At 34.2% G+C, this 26,332-nt stretch overlaps 1 protein-coding gene across 2 annotated transcripts in view; it reads right to left on the reverse strand.

Moving 5' to 3' along the window:
* Positions 1-202: 202 nt before the first annotated feature.
* LOC110097759 (ubiquitin-conjugating enzyme E2 7) overlaps positions 203-26,332 on the reverse strand; it is a 30,692-nt gene continuing 4,562 nt past the window's right edge. Inside the window, exons 3-7 of one of the 2 annotated variants that reach the window (XR_003700113.1) lie at positions 14,669-14,766; positions 14,491-14,591; positions 5,397-5,474; positions 4,056-4,282; positions 203-614 (exon numbers count right to left, since the gene is read on the reverse strand). Coding sequence is in view for 1 of the 2 variants with exons in the window: in XM_020824310.2 (XP_020679969.1) it covers positions 537-614; positions 5,397-5,474; positions 14,491-14,591; positions 14,669-14,766 (355 nt within the window). In the remaining variant the exon portion in view is untranslated. The remainder of the gene's footprint in view (positions 615-4,055; positions 4,283-5,396; positions 5,475-14,490; positions 14,592-14,668; positions 14,767-26,332) is intronic. The other variant, XM_020824310.2, reaches the window with a different exon arrangement.

The following is a 26,332-nucleotide window of genomic DNA, read 5'->3' on the forward strand; positions in this document are numbered from 1 at the left end:
ATCGGATGACGCTGCACATTTTGATTGGCCTTCGCACTGTCTAGTGTCTGCATAGAATAATTCCTCTATGGGAGGTGATTGTGGCCCAAATAAGATTGAAACACAAATATTGTCAAAGATGATTGTGGTACAAACAATGGTGCAAAGTATATCCCATGGCAATGGTTAAAGCTAAAATGTAACTAAAATAAACTAAAAAAAATAAAAAAATGACCCCAAATAATAAAAATCAACTTCTTTCATATACATTATTTTCCTTGATAAATAGAGCAGAAAGAAAACCTGAGAATGGCTAATCCAACCAACAAGTAAAAGAAATTTCATTAAAACTCATAAACCTTATAGAAATACAGAGTCATTTCACTACAATCAAAGTGAGACAGCGTCTCTTCTTAAGATGATCAACTTGCAGAAATTCTACATAAGCCAGTTGACAAACAATTAAAGACAAGAAGAAAATCAGGTGACTCTCTTCCTTGTTCTTCTGAATACTCATCCAGGCTTGCAATTTAAACAGAGCTAATGCTTTGTGCTGCTTACAACATCTCCTGGGAACGCCTCACAATGAGCCGAACTTTCTTCTTGAATTCATCCCTCCTATCTCTCCAATCTTTCTGCAAAGAAAAAAAAAAAAAGAAGTTAAGTAACTTGGATGTTAATGGAGAGAGCAAGAGCTTTGTAGTTAAAACAGATCATGAGAAGAACGAAAAGCTAGATTGATGTACAGGGAAGAATAACCCAAATCAACGAAGAATTATTGTTGTTCACAACGATAGTCAGAAATCTGAGAGGCAAGTCTTCTACAACAAGAAGGCAAAATCTAGAAGAACCTTTACTAACGGAAACATGGAAGATGCCTTTCTACAGTATCATAAACTCTTTTAGTCCTATTTGAGACTGTTAAGATGGACATTAGTACTTCTAACTTAGTGGATTTGGATCATGTGGCAGGTTTAAGCAACTTATTTGTTATTTGGAAAAATAAAAAAAGAGCTAGAAGTGAGATTTTAGAGTTAAAGCAGAGTAATTAAATGAAGAGGTGGCTTAAAACTACTATTTGATTAAAGAATGTCATAGAGACTAAAAGTTAAATTTTATAAATCTATAATTTGTCAATTATGGAATAAGGCTTTGAGAGTTAAGTTGAAAAGAAATTATTGATAGTCAAATTTGGCTTACTAGAAATTAAAATGGTAGATGAATATGTGGAAAAACAAAAAAATGATAGATTCAGACAGGATTAAATTTGAGAATGGTGGGTATATACTTCTCAAGATATTTGTCTCAAGATATTTGAATCAGATTCATGTTTGATTTGAAACTGAGATACTAATTAATTATTCCCTTTTGAATCAAATAAATCCATGTCTAAAAGAGGCTGATGGTAAGTTTTTTTTTTCTAAGTTGACTGTTTGCTCCTCTGCCAGAGATATTGCAGAAATATCTGCAATCGGGTAAATAGCTCCACGAACTAATGGATCAGATCGAATTCAAAAATGAAAAGATTGGCATAATTTGTACAAGTTATTTGTTTCATCACAATTTTATAGGAAATTGTTATGCATGAAGATGTTAGACACTTGGGACATGACTAGTGAAATGGTTTCCCCCACAAAAAGCAATTTTTTTACCGATGCACCAAAGTAAAGATTTTTTGTTGAGAAGGAAAAAATATTGAGACGTCCATCATATAAAATAATAATTATTGACACGGATCTTTTCTACATCAAAGGGAAATATTTTGTTGCAATAAAATTAGAAATAAAGTGAATCATTCAAGAATCAAATCAATTTATTTTATAAAAGGAAGATATCAATAAATGTCTATAAAATTATTTCACTAGATTCAACCAATTGTCTAAATCTTAAGATATTAAGGAGTAATAGAATCCACAACAACAACAATATCAAGCCTTTGTACCACTATGTGGGATCGGCTATATGAATCATTTTTCTCCATCGTGTCTTGTTAAAAGTCAAATTCTCATTTAAATCTAATAAAGAAAGATCATTTCTAATATTTTATAACCAAGTTTTTTTGGGTCTACCTCTACCCTTAACATAAGTCAAATCCAATACCTTTATTTTCCTAATCGGGTAATCGGAAGGCTGCCGTTTTATGTGACCAAAATGAGTAATAGGAATCCGTGATATCAAAAAATTTCATATGAGATTCTTACTAGTATTGAATGAGTTCATCACCAAAGCCAAATTTATGTGATTTGGGTTAGTAGAATGATAGGTAATAAAATGTACCAATAAGTTGGATAATAAAATTAATGTCATATGATTAGAATGAAGTATTGGTAATAATTTAAGTTGCTTAAAAAGATAATAAAATAGATTTAACACCTCATATACTACTCATCAATCACAAATAATCGGGATAAGGCATACATGATAAGTAGTAATGTTGAAAAATTAGGGTGGGGGTTAAGTAATAACAACAACAACATCAAGCCTTTAACCCACTACGTGGGGTTGGCTACATAAATCCTTTTTCTCCATTGTGTCCTATTAAAAGTCAAATTCTCGTTTAAATCTAATAAAGAAAGGTCATCCCTAATATTTTCTAACCAAGTCTTTTTAGGCTTGACTCTACCTTTCTTAACATAATTCAAATCTAATACCTCTACTCCCTAACCGGGTCATCGGAAGGCCGCCGTTTTATGTGACCAAACCATCTAAGGCGACTCTCTCTAATCTTATCTTCTACTGGAGCTACTCCAACCTTTTTCACGTATATGCTCATTTCGTATCCTATCTCTTAAGGGTAAACCACTCATCCACCTGAGCATCCTCATCTTGCAACACTTAAACTAGTATTTTGCTTCTCTTTTAATGATCAACATTCGGCACCATAAAGCATTGCAGGCCTCACTACCATCTTATAGAATTCCCTTAAGTTTGAGGGGTACATTTCTATCACATAACAAGTCCGATGCATTCCTCCACTTCAATCATCCAACTGAATTCTGCTGATAATACTCCATCTATTTCACCGTCACTCTAAACAATAGATCCAAGATATCTAAAATGTGTACTCTTATTAATGACTTGATCGCCCAAAGTCACAATCCCATCACTAGGTCTATTACTACTAAAATTATACTCCATATATTCCGTTTTAGATCTACTCAAGCGAAAACCTTTAGACTCTAAGGTTGACATCCATAATTAAGTTTACCTTCAACTCCTCTCTAGTCTTATCAACAAGAAGAATATCATCAGCAAAAAAGCATACGCCAAGGTACATCCTCTTGCAAATGTCTAGCGAGAACATCCATGACTTAAGCAAATAGATATGGGCTTAAGGCTGATCCTTGATGTAGCCCAACCGAAATAGGGAAATACTTGGTCAATCCACCTTGTGTTTGAACACAAGTAATAGCTCCTGCATACATATCTTTAATGATTTGAATATAAGCATTATTGACTCCTTTCTTTTCAAGAACTCTCCAAAGCACTTCTCTTGAAACTTTATCATATGCTTTTTCTAAATCAATAAATATCATATGTAGATCCTCCTTATTTTCTCTATATTTCTCCATCAAACCTCTTAATAAATGTATGACTTCCATAGCCTAAAATAAAAATAGCTCCTCCATTGTTCTCGACAGCATACAAAAATGTCACAAAAGAATGTGGAATTTTGCAGCACTTAATAATGCTCACCATCTTCCTAGATTCTATCTCGTGAATGGGATAAGAAAAAACCCCAACAGTAAAACCCAATCAAGACTATTAACTAGAATACAGGTTTTTGGCGGTGAATGAATTATTGCAACTGTTTTGCAGCATTTTTTAACTAAAAATGCAAAGACAGAGAAAACGAAAGATACTTTGAGAAGATCAAATAAATGTTTCCAGCAAAGTTCAAGTAGGAATCGTCAAAGGAGAACTATTAGCACACCTTTAGTAAAGCATTTATTATAAAAAAAATATTACTTGAATTGACATTTACGCAATATCTATTTTTTGTAAGTATCATTGCATGCAATTTGGAAAAAATAGTCATGTGCATTTTGGAGTTTAGATCAGAACAGGCTTCATACTGCCATTCCGAAGCCAGTCAATACTGCCTTTAACGATTATTGGCTGCAAATCCTTGAGCCAGCGATCAAACTCTCACAAGCCAATATGTTTCATCTCCACCCACCAACACAGCCTATTCATTGGAACTTTCAGTTTCTTTCCACCAACAAATTCTTCCTTGGGTAACCCCTTGCGGGTATGTTCCAGTTTATCAGAGAACATTCTGAAATCACTCGTTTATTTTTCTCTAGAAAAAGAGAAAAAAATTTAGTCCTTCTAAAGGCGTTAACTTTCATACATTAAAACTTAATCCAGAAGACATAAGATCTAAAGTTTTAACATCTATGTTTTTCTAGGCAAAAGTATGTTCTGAAGCAGCGATGTAATATCCCATATTTCAGACAATCAGAGGCTTTCCTAAGTATCTAATGGAGAAGAAATTGTTCATTGCAAATTAGAGCTTTATAAGATCTAACAATTTATTAGGACTTCAACGTGCATAAATTTGTGGGTTATTCTGCATTCTTAGTTCAAAAGTTCCACAAATTTCAGTGCAACTACTACAAAAGAAATCGACTGTAATTAAACCTACATGATAAATTCCAAAAAAATATCATAAAGACACCAAGTGCTTGGAATGAACCAAAAAGGGCATAACCTAGGGTAAGTTTTCTACCAATCAAAGGAAGGTGATGTTACCAATCAAAATGCTAACAAAAATAGAAAGGTTCTTTGCTGGAACTATCCATAAACAACAACAACATCAAGCCTTTATCCATCCATTTTAACCATCCATAAAAATGCTAGCACGTCTTCACTACATGAACAACAAAACAAACTTCCAAGATAGCTAATTTCTAGAATGATTAGCTAATTTCTAGAATGATACTCGCCAAAATGGTTTGCTGGAAGCATATTTTAGATGAACAAAACAGAAATCCAAGACAATCTGAACGATGAAATTTTTTTAACCTATTCCATAAACCCAACCAGTTTACAGAAAAATCTGGTATTAACTCCACCTTCGCTAACAAGTAGACCATATAGTCCTGATGGTACATTATTTTGTAAGCAAGCAATCACACAACCACAGAACCACTCGATAGTATGCCATATGTGTTTCTAATAGCTACAAATGGGGTCGACTGTGAAAGTACTCATGATTTATATCAAAATAAGAAAAATATGAACACAAGTTGTGAAACTTTTGGCAAATCTTTATTTGAAGATTTCAAGGCTTAGCCACAGCAGAAAAACACACAAAAAAATGACAAATAGTTCAAACAATCACTAAGAAGTTTTAAAATAGAGCAGAAGATGTAAAGGTAATGGCTTATATTGTAAATAATTTCTGCACTCACTGCAGCTTCCACATTTGCAGGGGATTCGTCATTGGGGCTTGAAAGCATCGAAATAATACTCAGAACTATGCTCTCAACCTGTACACAGCACCTGGTTTAATTAGTAATAATTAATATGTGTTTTTCAATGTGAAAAAGTAAGCAGTTAACCACAAACAACTTGAAAAATCGTTAATATAATACATGACAAATTTGCAATAAGTGTTGTGGAAGAACTCTTAGGATATCTGAATCCTGATTGACAAGAAAATATCATGCAACTCAAAAATCAAAGCCCTTCCGCATCTCTCCCATCCACCAGAACAACCACATCCCTGTGCGGGGAACCCTCCTCCCAGCCTCCCACTTTTCTTGCTAGGCAAACTCTTGCAGCAAGCTAAAAAGGAAAATGTGAGGCCTAAACACAAGAAAAATTTCATCATGACCGCAATCTCTAAACACACCTACCATGAAGTTAAAAGTTGAATAAAACTACCACATAATATTAGCCCCTTCCATTTGATGAAGTATTCTGCTCAATTTTTGGACGAATCTAAGAAACTAGATACATCTTGGTTCTTCTCAGCGTCTTATATTCCCAATCAGCAACTAAGACTAAATCCATCCCACAAGACATACTAACTATTAAGGTGAATAAATGCTAAGTGATGGGAACATCAGATCGTGGAAGTTTTATCAGAGACATGGCCGTCGATCTATGGCCACGATTGAGTCATTGTATTTTTTATTTCTTTTTTATATTTTCCTATTTATGATGTCATATTGTATTTGCTTTCCCGTTATATCCTTTTGTTAAGGGAGGTAGTTCGTAAGCCCTAGGGTCATTGTCGTCTTTTATGTTTGAGTCATTGTAAGAGGCAATATATAGTCCCCTTGTTCTTCTTTGCAAGTTAATGAATGATTAATCGAAAACTTTGTTTCTCTTATTTGAATTCTCTTGAGAGCTTGAGAGTTTGAGAGTTTAGAGTGAAATCTCTAGGAGAGGGAAGCTTGTGCAATACCCACCAACCTAAACGAGTCGGGTTCGTGGTTCTATCTTCTATCTCCTTACCTTTTTTTTCCCCTCTACCAACACCGGCCATACCATCTCTCCCTCCGCCGGCATCCTCCTCCCTTCCCCTTCCTTTTTCGCCCCACGGCCCAAGCTTCCCAAGCAAGGCGTCGTTGCCCCCTTGCCTCACCGCCTCTCCGTCTCTCCCTTATCCACCGGCCACCACCACCACTCCACGCCGCCGGCTCACTTCCTCCCACCAAGCCGCTGCCCCACCCTATGCCCTTTCCTAAATTAGGTTGTTTTAATTTTGGAAACTATTTGATTTCAAAATTCAAAAGAATTTGAAAATAAAAAAACTGACCTAAATGAGATCATCTCAATTTAGAGAGCCCTCTTAACTTCCCCTCTCCCTCTCTCTTGTTTCATGTGAAGACCACCTCTTTCTTAAGAGATCTTGGGGCCTTGAAGGGCGTCGCCGCTACTACTACTACACACAACAAACCAATGCATGGCCAATCCGGATCTTCATTACAGAATTGCCTACGACGAACACGGCTTCGTGCATATCCTCCATTCAACCTTCTTCGACGTCAACCTGAGGATCGATCATACGGTTGAGGACTACATAGAGCGCATCTTGGACACCTTGGTCGAGGCTATTGAAGAGCAACTTGAGATCGTCGAGTGGAGGATTACAACCGATCCTTGACGAAGGTTTTCTAATCTTCCTCTTATCGTATTTCTTAAAATCTAATCCTTTCTTTGTGATTTGATTGTAGTCATGAAGGTCGCGTTTGCCTGATTCTGCTAAGCTTAGTAAACATAGGGATTTGAGTGCATTCATTTGTTTCCTAATCTTATTGTTAGACTAGAGATTTTCGTTGAAAGCTAATACTTTGCATGATATTATTTTTCCTATGATATTTTGATGATTCAAATCTCTTAATATGCAACTTAGTCTAAACGAAAGTGACCACTCTTATGTTTTGATTCATCGTTCTATTTGCTACTAGTTCTATTTGTTATTTCTCTAATCAATAAGTTGTGCAAGCTCTTAACAAAACCATTGCAAGCATTGTAGTCCTACATCACTAAGTCCTCAAAATTGGCAAAGTGAACATCTTGTGTCTTACATGAACTCATTTGCCACCTGAAAATCCACATCTCATTTAAATCGCAGGCCAAAAGCATGCTGAACATGTTCATCAAAATAAACTTCTTATTGAGATTTGTATTTGAAAGGCCAATGATCTTCTCATTTTGGAAGGATAAAACTACTAAATGAAAGAAATATATGGAAATATAACTACTAAATGAAATAAATATATGAAAATATAAAAGAATGAGGCCTAAAGGGTTATTTCAATTGCTTCCACGGATCATGTTGTCTTCCAAAATGCACTAAAGGTGGCAACAATGGTCTCCCACGAAAAGGAAAAATACCTCCAAGTTAAAGAAATAATTAAAAAATTGCACTGCACCGATGCTGCTTATTAATGAATGCATGAGCGCAAAGAATGAAACACGAAGCTAAAAACTTTTCATTCTGTATCACAAGAAAATTAAACTCTATTACAAATCTCAAATTCTGCAATAGACTAGAATGCAAATTGATGAGCCAGGGTGATGTCGTGTCAAATGTTTGCCCATATCATGCTGTCTTTCCAAATAAGCTAAAGAAGGTGAGAAAAAAGGTCTCACAATAAGGAAAAAATCTCTCCATAATAAAGAGAGAAAATTAAAAGATCGCATTGCACCAACACTACATATTCCTGAATGCTTGAGCTCAGGAGGAAAAAAAAAAAAGAAATGACAAGTTAAAAAACTTTCCATTTGACAAAGATAATTTTCTCTCTTTTAAATTGCTTCTAATTAGCCAAGGCTGAAGATAATTTCAAAATAAGGATTACAATTGAATTGCATCAAATATATAATGCAGAAAATCAAAGATATCTTTGTGATGGCGAGACTAGTCTGCATGTGATGTTTTATGTTTTTTTTTACAGTGGGTTTATCAATTATGCCCATATCAACTTTTTTATTTTTTTATTTTTATGCCCATATCAACTTGATGAATATCAATTGCACAATTTATCGAAAGCATATTTTTCCCAACAAAACATGAATTAATCTAAACCTCAAATTCTACAAAAATAAAAAAATTCTAATTAGTGTCACCATGGCATAAAAATTTGATTTATGACAAGTATTTAATTTTTGGATTCGTTAATTTATTGTTCAGTTGCTTTGATTGGTTATGCAATTCTTTGTGTCCACCAACTCTTTAATTTATGACTTACAGGCTAATGCGATCCTTTTGTCTTGTTAATTAGTTTACTTCGGTTGCAAGAAAACATTTTTGTTTGACCTTTATTATCCTTCTCCAACAGGTGGGCCTTGCCTTCTATTTCACAATTTGTAGGTGTTCTGATACTCTCGTAGATGAATTGTAATGTTGGTCTCCAATGGTTACACTTGGGTTGGATTCATGTTCTTGGATTTTCCCTTTTTTCTAATAACAAAGGTATGTGAATTTCACGAGTTTCTTTGGATCAATGGATGGATAATCTAAGGCTCTTAGAAATGAAAAACAACATCAACAACAATATCAAGTCTTTATCCGACTACGTGGGGTTTGAGAAATGAAAAAAAAAAATTTGTTTCAAATAATTTTAGGGGCCACATTCCTTCAACTTACGTGAGTCAACTTCTGAATCAAGTGAGTGATTATAAGATTTTGAGGAGTTCATCTCCCTATACAAACATGCGTGTTACTTTTTTTGCTTTTGGTGACTTCTGTCCTACTTTGATTGCTCAAAACTTTGTTATTAAAATAATTGTGTTTATTTTTACTCAATAATTGATACAATCTGATTTGCAATGAATGAATTGATTTCAACTCATGGCGTGGCTTTCTTAGTTCTAAACTTGTTATTTCTAGCAGAATGGCATTGCATTTTCATTTGAATAGATTTGTTTTATATTTTATTATTTTCATCAAAAGTAGTAAATAAATGTTACTAAAAGTTCGGGACTAGTGAATTTTGCATGTATTGCATGATGTTTTATATCTCATAATAGATCTACATTAAAATAATATGATCTTAGTGATGAGGACATCAGCTAGAGATTTCAACATGTGTATCATCGGAGGAATCGTAGATCGACGGCTATGATTCGGAGCCTTTGCTTTTGATGTATTCATGTATTGCTTATTATTTTTGCAATTTAATTTTTCCTATTTTACCCCTATGGATAGTGAGTTCTTGTTGTAGCCCCGAGGGCATTTGAGTCTTTCTTTTTCTTTTATTATTTAGACCTATATATAGAGGTCTTTTGCATTGTATGAGGTTAATGATGAATTAATAAAATTTTCAGATTTTGAGTTCTTGTTTATGAGCTCTTGAGATGAGAGGTGAAGTCTAGGAGAGGCTCAAACGAAGTACCTAACAGCTCTTTCGGGTGAGCTCTTGCTTTTCTCTATTTTTTTTCTTATCTTTTCCTTCCTCTTATATCTGCCATCACCCATAACCCTTCCTCCTTGCAGCCGGCCAAAGCCCTCCCTAGCCTTTCCCATTCCCCCCATAACCCGCCGGCCCCATCCCCATCATCCCAAGCCGCCGACAACCCCAACCGCCCCTACAGCCGCCGGTTTCCATCCCTTCAACAGCCGGCATTCCCCCCGACAACCCTCCTAGTCGCCGGCCACCCTCACCATTAAGTTGAATTTTCAAATTCAATAGGCTCCTAATTACTTTCCTAAAATATTCCAAAGACAATTAGGAAAGAGTCTTTATTTGAATTCAATTAATTTAATTTCCAAAAAAAAAAAAATTCAATTAATTTTAAATTTGAAATACTTTCCTTATTGTTAGAACCCAATTGGTAAGCCTTCAAATTAAATCAAATCTGAAATATAATTTCAGATTTGATCCCAATCATTATTTAAGTCTTTGGGCCCACATACATTGAACCTAGACTCTTATTTTCAACCCCAAACCCCATGTGGCCGGCCAACCCTCTCTCTCCTTTCTCTCTCCAATTAAATCTCCAAGCTCAAATTAAATCCCCATAATCCCATCTAACCGCAGCCCCTCCTCCCCTTGCCTAATTGGAGTGATTTTGAATTTCAAAATCTATTCTTTCCCCATCCTAGAAAAATCTGAAATTAATTTCAGATTTTCCTAAGCCACCTTTTCTCTTCCCTCTCCCAACCTCCTTGAACCCCACCTTAACCTAGACGAAATCCTCCCATTGCCTCAAACTCTCATAACTTCTCTCCTCCTCCAAATCAAATCCTCTCAAGGATCAAGTCCGACAAGCCAACGTCGCCTCCATGAATGGCCGATCCTAAAGTCAACCACTAATTTGCATACAACTCTCAAGGACAAATCGACATCCTTCAATCGCCCTTCTTTGACCCTGACTAGGAATTCAAAGATTATGTTGAAAGCTACGTATATCGCATACTCTATCATCTCGTTGAGACGATCGACGAACAACGACCAACCAGACAGTGGCAAATCATCGGACGTCCACCAAGTTCCCCTCCCGCAACTACTTATCTAGCGAACAATACCTTAAGCGTCGCTTGTCTTGTTGTGGCATCACTAGGATTACTTTTAATCTTTCTCTGCTAAACACCACTTTCAAGAGCGAGAGTGAGGGAACTCAAGGTGAACATTTCTAATTGTTAAACCGTGGATTTTTGTTATTCATTACCGTTAGTTTTACTTATTTATTTTGTTGTTACTTGCAAGTATCCTTTTAATCCCGTTTGTAACCATATGCTATTACATAACTTCTAATTGAAAATTAAGGAATGTAACTTGATTAAACATAAGGTTTACAATTGGCAAATTTTTTTTCCAAATTATTATTAATTTCCAAAGCAATTATTGTTTTCATACATGTTTCACATCACTTAGTCTAATTTATAATGTATTTGATTTGAATTTATTTCATGAACTATCAACCAACATATTAATTCTTCCATTTCCACCTCCTTCGGGATTCACAAACAACATATCATTTCTAAAATTTTAGAAAGCAAAACTAATCTAATGACACAAGTTATGATAAAAAAAATTATATCCACTACTAGTGCCAGACATCTAAGATATTTGGTGCAACGACAAGATAAGTTTGCATGTGATGTCTTATGAATTTCTTTTCGAGAAGTATATCATTTATGCCTATATCAACTTGATAAATATCAATAGAACAATTCATTAAAAACATATTTTTCCAAAGAGGGCATGAATTAATCAAAATTTCAAGTCTACAAACATAGAAAATTCTAATTAGTGCTACATGTCATCATAGATAAATAAATGCAAAAGCCTATGAAGCTCTCAACCTAACAACATAAAAGCATATGCAAGAACACAAAAAGGTTCAAGAAACTATTGCAATTTCCAAGAAGCATATTATAGCCATAACCATAAAAAAAACTAAGATGACCCGAACAAGCTTCAAGATATAAAAAGAGATGTCTTACTTTATTAATTAATTTATTTTTTCTTTTTTTAACAAACATTCATATCTTCTTATTTCTTCAAAAGTTTATTTCCTTATAAATACTCAATCTTAATTAAGTTTAATCACTTAATTAATATTACTTCCAAATTCAACATGTTCAAATAATGACCGCTTATTTTATTTTTCTTCAAAACAAAATCTTTTTAACCAAACCCTGGATTAGTAGGAGCTTAATTTTTTCTACAAATATTCACATCTACATGTAAGTTAAAAGTTAATTTCCTTATTACAATTCAATCATAATTATGTTCAAATAATGTGGCCTATTTTTTTTTTCTTTGTAATGCATAACCTTTTTAACCAGTAAACACTACTAGAGTTATTAGAAATATTATGTTATTATATTAACATTATCGTATATGCTCAATATTTATTTGAAATACATAATATTTATTAGTGTAATAAATCTTCATCATTAAAGATAAAGTCCTTTATTTTATTATCTTTATTATTTTATTCTCTTACCTTTATATAGACATATTTGTAATAGCATTATGATCAATACTGCTCAAGCCTGTTTTGCTAGCACCTAGTCTCTACTCCATCTTGCTTGGAGGACATGTCAAGCTCTTTTTTGTGTCTAGATCGATCACTTGGATCATCTCCTTGATCTCAATCTCCGCCATTTGCTTGATACTCATTTGACACTCTGTGGTTTCCAAATCCTCAATCTCTCTTGTACAATTTATTTTCTCTAGGTACTCTTATCTTGGCAACAATCATAGCTTAGCACTATCTTGACATCTTTGCCTTCTCAGCTTGACAACGGCAATGTCAAATCTTTAGTTGTTTGTGCTCGCTAGCATCTTGGTTGGTTATGCTTGATCACTTGGTTCTCTCATCCTATATTTTCTTTCCCTCATCTCAACATTCAGCCCAAAGCCAATCTCTCAGTTCTTGGTTTCCCAAAGAATGACTCGTTTCAATGTAAATTGACTTATAAAATTTGGAAAGTTATTAAATAGCTTTTGATTTAGATCTCTCGGTTCTTCTTGCATTATATAATTGTCAATGCTCCTAGCTGTCACATTGTGAATTTGTATGAGGACGTTAGAGTTCTTAGATTTATTATATTATAATATTAACATTATCATACATGCTTAATGTTTATTAAAAATCTATTTATTAGAGTAATATATCCTTAGTATTGAGGATATTCTCCATAATTGTTTTTTATTTCTCATTTTTTGCCTTTATATAGACATGTCTCGAATAGTATCATAATCAATAAAGTAAAAATGTAGCTCTTTATGATTTCTACCAAACCCTCCATTAGTAGTAGCCTATTTTTTTAACAAATATTTATATCTTCATATTCATTTAACTGTTACTTTCTTATTAGAAGTCAATCTTAATTAAGTCCAATCATTTGATTAATATTTCTTCCAACTTCTACAAGTTCAAATAATAACAGCCTATTTTGTTTTTCTTTCATAGTGCAATAGTTATAGTCATTAGACCCTACATTAGCAGGAGCTTCATGCACTACATCAGCTACCACATGTTTTGTTTAGGTCAACCTATTGGCTACTATTAGAACATGTTAGTTTTCATTTTCATTCGATAGGTGAAATTCTGCCAAATCCAGGTTGCAAAGAAATGAAATTTTGTATGTATACACGATTTTGTCTCTGTTTCACGGTCCTTGGTTGTGCGAAGAAGAAATAGAAAAATTATGTTCTGCTTCTCTATTCTCTGATTCTCTGAAAAACCCCTCCTGCATCTGCCACCTCCCAACACCACATATCTCCTTACGCCTATCGATCTATACTACGCACAACCACCTTGACTCATCCATTGTACGTAACCAAATGATCAATCTTGACTTGCACCTCCATCACTTTCTTAAGGTCAGTTCAAAGTCAATTTTTGCCTATTCATAGATAACCTATCGGCATACAAAAATAACACACAAATTTAGTTCCATCTGTCCAACTCATCTGATCAATCCCCACAACTCACACTACCACCAATCTTGATCTCAACCATAACAAAGGTAGCACACCTGCTAACAACATTTATATTCAGAACCTATAACTCTTCTGTCTTTTCTTGTCCCATTTAGCTAAATTTCGCTTTAGCTCCGTGCTATTATTTTTTCTTAAACTAAGAGTGATCATAACCATAGTATAAAACGCATAAAAAAAGCATATTCTAGTAGAAAGGAACTTCATTAGCTTACTTGGAAAGTGTATGCTTAATATTCTTTTATTTTATCCACCTTTTTTTGCAGAAAACAAGTACAGTTCTCTATTTTTCCAGTGGAATTACAAAACCAAACACCAAGAATTATAAGAACGTTTTCAATTCTTTTGAGAAGATATACTTTTATATTCTAATTCCTCTATAGTATTTTACTGGTTCTACATTGCAAATAATAAAGATACATGGATAAAAGTTTATCATTTTCTAATATATTGATCTTCATGCTCAACACAACCAAAGATAAGGGAGAGACAACAATAGACCAAAACAAAGACAATATAAGAAGTACACGAAATAATGCCAATGCAGCCTTATAGAGGAATACTTGCTAAAATTTGTGAACCAGTAACGTACCGTGTGTACAGGTGTCCAACGTTCACTTGCAAGCTCATAACCATTAGGATCATCCCCAGGTGCATGAAGAATTGATATACAAACACGGCCATCAGGGTAAACTGAATGCATCTATTGTTAGCATTCTTTGTTAAAGGGAATTTTTTCTCAAGCTAAAACAAAGGTGCAGAAAACTAACCATTTGGATGCCACATCTCTGATGTAAACCTTACTGTTGGAGGACTATTAGGATAATTGGGTGGGAAACTCATAATTGCATTGAAATAACCACCATCACTGTGATAACAAAAAATCTAATAGATAGAAAGGATGCCGGTACCAATAACATATTCTACATAATTCAAGTAAAGCCTTTATCATTGAAAATTGCAAAAACTTAATAATAATATGGTAAATAGCTAAAAAATGCTTCATAATATAAAGGCAATTAAAAGTTCTAGAACAGTAATAAATGCCAACACTATTTGATGGTCGCAGTGTCCATTGAAGCAACTTATTTGCTTAAATTATTTGCCATATCCTCAAATAAAAATTTTAAATGAACTTCAGAAGATAGTTGGTCTTATATATGCTTTTTAATCAGCCCATTTTTTAGCTTTATCCAAGTTCCTTAAATCATTTCCCTTGAATCACTTATATTGCAGATTATTGATTCGGTGTACATTATTTAATCTCATTGTTTATTCCTTATGCTTCATTGATCCAAAATTGCCTTGGATAGGATTAGTACCCAAATCCTCCCAAGTGGATTAAATAGTCTTTGGGCGTCTAGTGTCTAAAGGTATGTCACCTACTTACACTACATGATTGAGTGATGTGTTCTTTCCTACCTAAAACTACCAAAAGCAATATAATGACATCACACAAGGCCTCCCAATATTTCTAGGGTGTCCTACCAAGCAAATCTACTAATGTAATGAAAAGCCCAATATGACAGATAAACAAACACCTAATAGATGTTTATCTGGTACGCAAATTGAAAGAATGTTACCATAAAAAAATAATGAGGCTAATGGTTATCTGAGGAACATTCTCTGACTTTTTCTTTGGTCGTGAGCTTGGCTATTTCCCTTGTGTATGCTTGCTGTTTTTACCACTGAACTTGCTCTGTATTCTGCCAACAGTGAAAATATTCACCGTTAGCAAAATAAAGAAGAATAGCAGCAACTTTAGGTGTGGCTCCGTTCACTGGAAGGTTGCAGTTGGGGACTGCAAATGCAAGATGGCTAATTACCTACTCTGGCTGATCTCTGGATTCTCTATTTCTCCTAGAACTAGATGCTGAAATGCATAGAAGAGAGAGGGAATTAGGATCAAGAGAAATAGCTTTACTTTCAATTCCTAACTAGTTTTTGTTGATTTTGATCAAACTTTATTTATAGAGATTCATAGAAAAGTTCAAAAACGTTCAAAATTCAAAGTAATCTTGAAAATAAGAACTAACTCCTCAAAAGTAGCTGATAAATAGCTATAAGTCAGAAGATTAGCATAAAAATAGGAGGCTAGCCTACAAAACAAACAATAAATTTTAAATCCTTAAAATCCTTCTTAGGTACTCGGTCTTTGCATTAGCATGAGGTAAGTTTTTAGTTGTTATTTTGTTGCCAGACACAGAATTCTTGAAATTTGATCAATTTCATCAAGGAACTCTTGTGAATCTTGTCTAAAATCTGAGATTGTTGTTGACCTACGGATCAAACCCAAAAGAGCAAAGATGAGAGGAGAAGCAAAGTGAAAATTCTTGTACAAACCTCATACCCGACGGATCCACGAAATCTGCCGAGACTCTGCCGCAAATCGCGTCGATTGGGATATATTACTGAGCTTCATCTTTCTCTTCTTGTTCTTCTTTTCCTAGCTGGCAAAAGGAGAACTAAGGTGACTCCTTATGGAGCTGAACTTGCTTAAGACTTTTTCCTCTTCATTTTATTTTGTTTTAAGGGCTACTAGTGATGCTCCCAGGACTGTTGAAGATGCTTACGTCGCTACTAGTGGTGATGTGACCATGCACTGACATGCACAATTCCACAATGCTTCAGAAAATCCTTATAGAGACGTCATTTTTAAATTCTTGAAATCATTGGCATACTCTCATGCTGACTGCTCGTTTCTCTGCCTTAGTAGCTCTACACAGATCCACTACTCCACCTTATGGACGATGGGATAAAGCTAGGCCTTCAATTATCTCTTTAATTATTCTCATACTATTTGAGGCGGGTCATAGTTTAAGGATTTTGATTTCCATCATATAAGTGCGGGGGACGACATTTTCAATTGGTTAAATAAATTTTATTGAGCGAAAGTGCAAATGTAAAAGGAAAAATTGATATGTAGGACTCCCAACTAATTTTTTATCTTATCAGCATCTTCTGTATCATCCAAAATAAATAACTCTAATTGGCATCCGCTTTGCAAGAAGGTAGATGTTTAACTAGTAGTTGGTTTTCTTCATCTACAGGTGATTCTTTCCATGATTCATTAATGACCTCAAGAATCTGAAGTTCTTACTGCGACTTTTGAAGTGATCCCTTTTTGTGCTTATAAGACACTGATGTTTGCAAATGAGTCATTTGGTCCATATTTTCTAATACCCTTGCAATTCTTGCAAGTCTAACATCATTCTCATTTGGTGTATTGCTAGCTCCTTGCATAGCGTATAGTTCCTCTATCCTTGAGGCGTCTTAGTTATTAAGGGTTGTCCAAGTTTTTTTTTTTTTGCATCCATGTCACTCCAGCGTTTTAGGCTAAGGGTTGTGCATTGGTGCCAAACATGAGCAAAAGCTATCTCGGATAGGATAGGATTGGCGTCCAAAAAATTTCAAATGGATCAGGAGTCTTTGGGTGTTTAGTATAGTGTATAAGGGTGTGTTTCCTGCTTAAAATATAGGGTTGAAGGATGTATCATTCCCAACTTAAAACTGCCGAATGTAACAAAATAAATAGCACAAAATTTCTCAATATTTCGAGGGTATCTTATCAAGTTGCTAAAATGAAATGGAAAGGCTACATATGATACATTAGTAAAAACAAAGAATAGATGTTAATCTAGTAAGTAAATTGAAAGGATGTTACCGCAATAGCATAACGAGGCTAATTAGTTTTCTTATGAACATTCTTCATCAGCTTTCTCCTCCTTTTGGCATGCTTTTCTATTCCCCTTATTCATGCTTGTTATTTTTACCTCAAAACTTCCCTAGTATTCTGCCAATAGTGAAAATATTCACAGTTGGATGGAACGACCAAGAACAACAACGGGTATGATCCCAATCTACTCCTTAAAAGGTTCAAAGTCCCAAATTAAGAGAGTTGAAGAGGATTAGAAGAGTTTAAAATTTTTTGTGAAGGTTCCCTAAAATTCTTTCAATCAATTGAAGGCATTTTGAGTGTATGTTGTTTCATACTGCAGATGAAACCCTCTTTCCGTTTTCACCTTTCTTGCTGTGAACAGCAAGTTCCTTCTCAGTTTGCTAGCTTTCCTCCACAAGAAAGCAGCTACCTTGTGTTAGGCCGGTTCACCCTGAACCGGCCTAGCCGGCTTGGGCCGGCTCAGTTTTATTACAGTAGGCGGAAACCATCCGCCTCCCTTGGCGTTGCCCGCCCATAGTGAGGGCCCCACTTATACAATTGAATTCAAATTAAAAAGGAGGGGCGACTAGGGCTTGGGAGGGAAATTAGATTAGGAAAGCTTTTGTATTAAAGAGCATGAGAGGATTAGGGAGGGATTATGTTTTGATTGATTGGAATTAGAGTTTCTTGGCGACTTGGGCCCTAGGCTTCTTGTCTAGAGATTGGGAGAGAACGATCCTCCTCTCAAATTGAAGAGCAAGTGTATCTTTGCTTCGTTCTTATTTCGCTTTGCTTTCTATAAGATTATCTATCGTTTGATTGTTCTTCCACATATTTTCTTCATTTTTTCTCGCTGTTTTACTGATTATTGTTAGGTTTGCTTGCGAACTCGAGTATTTCCCATTAGGGTTACTTGCGAACTCAAGCATTTCCTATCACCTTGTTGTTTCTTAACTCTAGTCCAGTGTAAACAGCCAACAAAAAATAATTTTTGGTGTGGGAGAGCAAGATATCCTTAACTGTTTTGAATCCGAATTGCTAAGGACAAAGAAACAGAATTTTTTTTCCCTGTTGTGTGTTTGGATAACAGCTGTTTGGGGTAGTAAAGGCCACAACATAAGCTAGATGGCGCTGGTGGCTTGGTCTTTGGTTGCCCGTTGCTGGACTGCAAAAGAGGGCGAGAGATTTTTGGAGAATTGGAATTACTATTAATTACAGGAAATGGCATATTTGTAGCTAAAAATGATAATAAATTAATTTGAATTTAACATTATATTCTCCTAAACTAACTCCATAAACTAAGAAGTAACGTTGTCCCTAACTCAATAGTTTAGGCATAATTTTAAACACTATTAATTAAGTCTCAAAAGAAGGAACTTTAAATTTAAATTCACAATACAAACTTATCCAAAATAAGTTCAATTTTCAAAAGTTATCATTATCTTGTTGTTCTTATTTCTATCCAATGATCTTGATTGTCCTACCTCTTGATCTTGATCAATAGGTATCCAATCAGCGATCCATATTCGCTCATGTATACATACTTCCAAGCTCAACAGTGTGATCTGAAAATCACACCACTGGTGATCTCCACCAAGAGATTGGACTGTCTAAACTTCAACGAATACAATAACTTTGATATTTCCGCTATATAATGCTTAAATTATGAGGGTAACTTCTCTTTAAAGATTTCTTCAAAGTGAATAGTGATACAAACTCATCAAAACAAGTTCAAAATTAAAAAAATCATCATTATCTCGTTGTTCTTATTGCCATCCAATGGATTTCCTACATCCTAATCTTAATCATCATGCATCTAATCAACGATGCATGTTCACTCATGGATACATATTTTCAATCTCTAAGGTGTGACTTGAAAATCACACCACTGGTGATCTCCATCAAGATATCGGACTACCAAAACTTTAATGAACACCTCCTTGATCTTTCCACTATATAATGCCTAAATTATGAGAGAAGCTTCTTTTTAAAGACATCTTTCAAGCAAATAGTTGCATTGACCATCCCTTTCATTATTTGATACCTATATCAATGTCATTATTTAAAATTGTACAATAAGAGACACATCTCAACACAATTTAAAAAAGAAACACTATGAGGCATATGCCTCACCTTTTGGCAATGAGGCATATGCCTTGGTGAAGCCAAAACACATATATACACAATTTGTAAGAGTAAAAAACCTCTAATATATAAAATGTTAAATGACTGTGGGGCCCACACCACAGTTGACAGCCCAAATAGAGTTTCCATCCTCCTACACATAGTAGCATTGGTGGGACCCAAAAATCAAATGATCTTGGGAAGGATCCTTAAGTAGGGGTGTCAAGTTCGGGTCACGGGTCGGGTTTGGGTCGAATGCGAAACTGACTCGGCACTATTCGGGTCAACCCAAACCCGATCCGTTTTTGAAAACGAGTCAGTTTTCCTGACCCGAACCCGACCCGCTTCGAGTCCGGATCAACTCAACACGACCCGAATGACCCATTTCCAACAAAAAATTGCTAGTTTTCGGATAAAAAACGAGTCTATCTCCTTTTTTTGGGTAAAAAACGGGTCCATCTCCTCTTTTTCGGGTCAAAAAAGGGTCAATCTCGGATTGCCGGGTAAAAACCGGATTTTCGGGTCAATTTAGGGTCAAATGGTTAACCCGAACCTGACCCGATTTTTGAAACGGGTCGAAATGTTGAACCCGAACCGTTTCGGGTTCGGGTTGACTCTAACCCAAAATTTTCGGGTCGGATTCGAGTCGGATTTTCGGGTCGTGTCAAATATTGACAGTCCTATCCTTAAGCACATGAATTAAGGGTTCTAATCATTGGATCAATCTTATGACCCTTAGACTGCAGTCCATGCGCCTCATCTTTCTCTTCTAGCTTTGACCATCCTTGGGGACTTTTTTTTGGTTTAATGAGTTTCATTTATCTCCATTGTAAGAAGTTTATATGTATTCCACACTTTGTATGTAACCAAGTAATAAAATTCAAAGTAGCTTTTCTACCAAGTAATAAAATTCAAAGTAGCTTTTCTACATTTCTACTTATTCACGTGTTATCAAACAAAGGTTAGTATTTCCCCCTTTTAATCTTTGATCTCATTCCTTCTTATTGATATTCTTCACATTCTTCATTATATTTGGTTTCATTGACTATTCTACTAAGGAAGAGAGAACTCCAGGGGCTATAAATCTCGTATCGCTTGAGTGGGAGAAATTATCTGAGATAGTTCTGGATTATAAGGATCATTTTGAAGGGAAAAGGAAAGATCCATCACCTTGCGGATCCTTCTTCAAAGCCAAAGGATCCAAAGTTTATACTTTGAAATGAAGCAGATTTCATGATCATGATACGATTCTAGAATATGATGATGCCTAAGATTAGTGGGCGATATATTTATTTATTTTTACTGCAAAAGAATTTGGAACATCGTGAAATAGTCATACTTAAAAGTAAAGGATGCTACCCTCATCTACGAGATCAAAACTAAATTTATCAACCAAGCAATATAATATTCATGTTATTTACTAATGTAATGCAATGAAAATTTATTGGCTTCAACTGGATTATTACAAAGATCTCAAGATGACATGCTATGTGATGTTGTAATTCTCAAGCAAGTTGTACAAATAGAAAGGATGTTTGTAGGACTCAACAATGACTTCTTCCAATTTTATGTCCAAATCATAAATAGAGAAAACCTACCATCACTAAATGAGAACTTTTCTCTCATACGAGCAAAAGAAGGAAGGATGATAATGCTCGACGCTCTCATCTACGAAACATCTACCATGTTAACCACTAAACCTCAAGATCAAAGACTAACTGCTAAACTCTTCTAGTAAGAAATGATAAAAACATTTTTCCAAAGGCAAACTATGAAACAACTATTGCAAGAAGAAATGTCATCAAATAAAAATTTTGGGAACTTTATGAAAAACCCCATGCTATTATAAAAATAAAGAGCATCACTAAATGGGTAGATATACCTTGTGAAATTAGAAGGGCTCAATTCTAAAGAAATCAACCAACTCAAAAAACCTTCTCAACTCTTTGCTCTCAAACTCAAAATGACATAACTTTTCAATACCTTAAATAGTTTTCATAACACATGAATCGTAGATTCAGGAGTCACAAACCACATGAAAAATCTTACAAACCTTTTTCAAACCAACAAATCTTACCCTAGCAATAGAAAAATAAAAGTAGCAAGTCAAAGAAATATTTTGATTTCTTTGACATTTATTTTCAATAATATACTACTACATGTTCTTCATCTTATAGTAAATCTTCTATCAACTCATAAAATTATTAAAAACTATAACTACAAGATAACCTTTTTTGTTAATCATTGCTATTTTAGGACCTTGCCATAGGAAAGGCCATTAGACAAACTAGAAAAAAGATGGGCTATATCTTCTTAAAGATTGAAACCACTTGTTATATTACTTCATTTCCACTCTCAATATAGAAGTCATTTGAGAATATTATTATATGCTAGAGCATCCCTCTTTTAAAACCATATAATGTATACTTTATTTTTTTAATGTAAATAAGAAATTTTTTTATTATAAGACTTAATGGAATAATTAAACATCACCCTGTCTTTTTTCTTGAAAATAATTCTAGATCCTCTACTCTACTCATTTTTCTAATTTAACTTACATATGTAGACCTTCCAAAATCCAAAATATTTTTAAATCTAAAATATTTGTCACCTTCATTGATAATTGTACTAAAATTATATGGGTATATTTTATCAAACAAATATATGATGTTAATATTATTCTTCCCAATTTTACTATCATCATACAAAAATAATTCCATGATATCATCAAGGTACTTTGAAGTGAGAATGCTCACCATTGCTTTAATCAAATATTATCGTCTTTTTTCAAAAAGAATGTATCATCCACCCATCTTCCTACCCTGACACTCTCCAATAAGGAGTGTAGAAAGGAAAAAAATGACCATCTTTTGAAAGCCACCACAGCTCTTCTCTTTCATAATCAAGGGGCTAAAAAATATTGGGGAGAAACAATTCTAAATATCATATATCTAATTAATAGAATACCCTTAAGGTGATTGGTTTAGAAAGTCCTCTAAACTATGTCGTTGAATTTTTCCCCATAAATAACTCTCTCAAAAATTTCTCTAAAAATCTTTGAGTAAATTGTCTATTTCTATATCCACAAACAACACATGGGTACACTTGATCCTAAAGCTCTTAAATTGTATTTATTAGGTTTTTCTCCACTCGAAAAATGGCATAAGTGTTGTCATCCTACCATCGAAAAATTCTTTTAAAAGATTTTAGATTTGATGCAAAACTTTTTCAATCAAACTCACCCTTAAAAGAAGAACTTACAACTGGAAGATAAATATTTATCTTTCATTTTGACATTCTTACAAAATAAACTTAAAAAAATCTAAACATTATATCCCTGCAAGTCTATACAATAAGAAATAAGCCCGGCCAAAATCTCTGACAAGCATAAGACTCAGAAGCTTTATTAGATAATAAAGATCAACACATCACTACACATTCTCCCATGCATCTCATTTCCTAGTACACATCTTTTAAAAAAAAATTTCCTACCTATTAAGCCTTTCTTACAAATACTAGTTTCAACTCAATTATAATAGTGCAAACTATACTTGAGGCACTTGGAAAAAAAATTGGAAGGATTCTATGATAGAAGAGATAAATGCTCTACAAAATATCACACTTGGGAGATCGTTGAACCACCAAAATAAAGAAAATAATAAGATGCAAATAGATTTTTTCTATAAAATATACAACAAAAGGAACCCTAGAATAGTTTAAAGTAAGATTGGTGGCCAAAAGAAATACTCGATCCTATGAAATTGGCTGCAAAAAATTCATTCTTGTTGTGAAGATGAATGCAATACGCATCTTAATCTTTTTTGCAGCAAATCGTGGATAGTCCATGCAGCCACATTGTGTAACTATTTTCTTACATTGAGATGTTGAAGAATTCTGCATGCATCTATCACCTGCATTTGATAGCTCTTTCATAGAAAAACAATGTGCAAATTAAAAAAGGCTTTATATGGCCTCACACAATCTCTAATTGTATGGTTACACAGATTTACAAAAGCCATAAATAAAATTGGACACAAACAAAGCCAAGAAGATCATACCCTCTTCATAAAACACTCCATTAATGATATAACTGTTACAAGCATTGAAAATAAAGAAAATAAGCTTCATAAAAAAAGTTTATCAAAGAATTTGAGATCAAAGAGTTAGGAAACTCGAATACTTCTTGTGAATTAGAAAATGCTAAATTAGAATAAGGAATATTCCCCTCTCAATAAAAATGTCATAGATCTTCTAAAAGAAACAAAAATGACTTATTGCAAGTCTCATAAAACCCCAACTGAACCTGGTTAAAAGTTGAAAGTAGATGAAGAAGGAAAATAAGTAAATATATAAAATAAAAGATTAGTTGAAAAAAAAATCTTTCTATCTCACACATGTCCAGACATCTCATTTGTAGTGAGTATCATCACTTAATCCATGCACAAATCCAAAGAGTCTCACCTTTAAGTTACTTATAGAATCCTTAGATACCTTAAATAAAGTCTTGATAAAAAAATTCTCTATAAAAATATGATACTTTATAAATTGAAAGATATATTAATACAAATTATATAGGAACAACAATTGATAGAAGACCCATCACTAGATACTATACATTTTTTAAAGGAAATCTTAGGAGCAAAAAACAACTTGTTGCGAAATCTAGAGCTGAATCTAAATTTAGAGGTATTGCTCAAAGAATCTACAAGCTTAAGAGGATTAAAATCATTTTGAAAGATTAAAAAAACAAATAGGAAGAGCTAATGAAGATTCATTGTGATAATAAATCAACCATCAGTATTGCTCATAATCTAATACATCATAATCATACCAAGAATATAGACCTGGATGGACATTTCATAAAAGAAAAACTAGAAAGTGGGTTGATTTACATTCCTTATGTGCAAGGTTTAAAATTGCGTAACTGCGCCTCGAGGCGGTTTTCGACTAGAAAGTGGGTTGATTTACATTCCTTATGTGCCAATAGAAAATCAACTTGTAGATATTCTCTCCAAAGATTTATTCAACACCATATTCAAAAATATTGTAAATAAACTTGAAATAGTAAATTTATACCATTCAGTTTGAGAGGGAGTGTTGAATAATCGTGACTAACAATCCAAATAGAGTTTACGACCTTCTCTCACACATGATTAGCTTTGATTTATTTTCATTATAAGACTTTTGGATAAGTCTATATATACTTTCATAGTTCAAACAGAATCAAGCAATAAAATTCAAAGTATATTTTCTATTTTTATTCATAAAATAAATTCTAATTTGTTATTTCTCTACACCTAAACCTAAAACATATGAAACCAAGCACCAAAACTGTGCACATATCCTTGACTCACAGCTTCATGCTGTGCTAACACCTAGCATCATTAATGAGCCATCAAATGATAGATTGTTTGCGAAGAATGAAAATGAAGTTACTCCAATACAACTGCAAGAAAAAGGTCTCAATGCTGACGACTTGACAGCCCAAAGTATGAAAATAGACCCAAGATGTAACTCTCTTTCATGGATGGTTGTTGATGCATAACTTAAATGACTAGGCGATGTTAAATAAAAATTTTGCACGCTTTAATTTAGAGAGCAATATTAACTAATGAACTTGTAGTGATTTGCACGATGAAATAAAGTGAAAAAAGGGGTGAAAATAGCTTAGGCCAAGTCACACAACTAAAGGTTAAGATCACAAAATAATCAATTACTCAAGCATAACATACATGGAAGATTTTCAATGAAAATTCCCTAAGTTAACAATGAGACTAGTCACTATGAAAATAGATCCCTCACTCAACTCCTTAATTACTAGACTTAGCGGAGGGAGTTAACACAACTTTATGAATTAATTATGACCATAATTGAAAGTAATTAGGAAGGTATAAAATTCGGAGGAAGAGTTAATCTTCATCAGGGGTTTGGAAATAATCTGCCACTGGACAGATGAGAGTTGTTCGTCGAAGGCGGCGGCGAGGTTGAAGATAATCCTATCAATGTACTCTTCAACGGTGCGGTTGATCTCCAAGTTGACATCGAAGAATGGAGATTTGACAATGTCTATTTGGCCTTGATTGTTGTAAACAAACCTGTGATCAAGTTCCAGATCCACCATGCATGAGAGAACAACAGATTTTAGTGTGTTGGAACTTCCGAATAGCAAACGATGATCTCCCGACTGGCTGGATAGCAAGGAGAAGTGCATAAATCTCTGGACAGCCACCAAACAATGTCCAGAAAATTTGGACAGCAACTTGGAAACCTAGAATTGGGGATTAGGAGCTGTTTTTGGGAGAGAATACTTGGTAGAAAATTAAGGGGAGGAGCAAGGGTAGTGGCGGCTGATCTTGGGGAAGTTGAGTGGTTGATTGGATAGGTTAATGGGGGTGTTAACTAGATAGGAGAGAGACGGGCAAAAGAGGGGGGGTCGTCGGCTATAGGAAGGGGAAGGGGATTTGTGGAGGGTTTTAATTTGTTTCCAAACAAGATAAATTAAATTAAAGAGATTTAATCATGAAGATCTCTTTAATTTGAATTGATTTGATTTTGGAAACTTTCCAAATATAGCTTGATTAATTTAGGAAAGAATTTCAATTCGATTATAATTGAAATTTGAATTTGAAATCTTCCCAAATAGAGATAAACT

Source organism: Dendrobium catenatum, unplaced genomic scaffold (assembly GCF_001605985.2).
Source record: "Dendrobium catenatum unplaced genomic scaffold, ASM160598v2 fragScaff_scaffold_231, whole genome shotgun sequence".
Lineage (NCBI taxonomy): Eukaryota > Viridiplantae > Streptophyta > Magnoliopsida > Asparagales > Orchidaceae > Dendrobium > Dendrobium catenatum.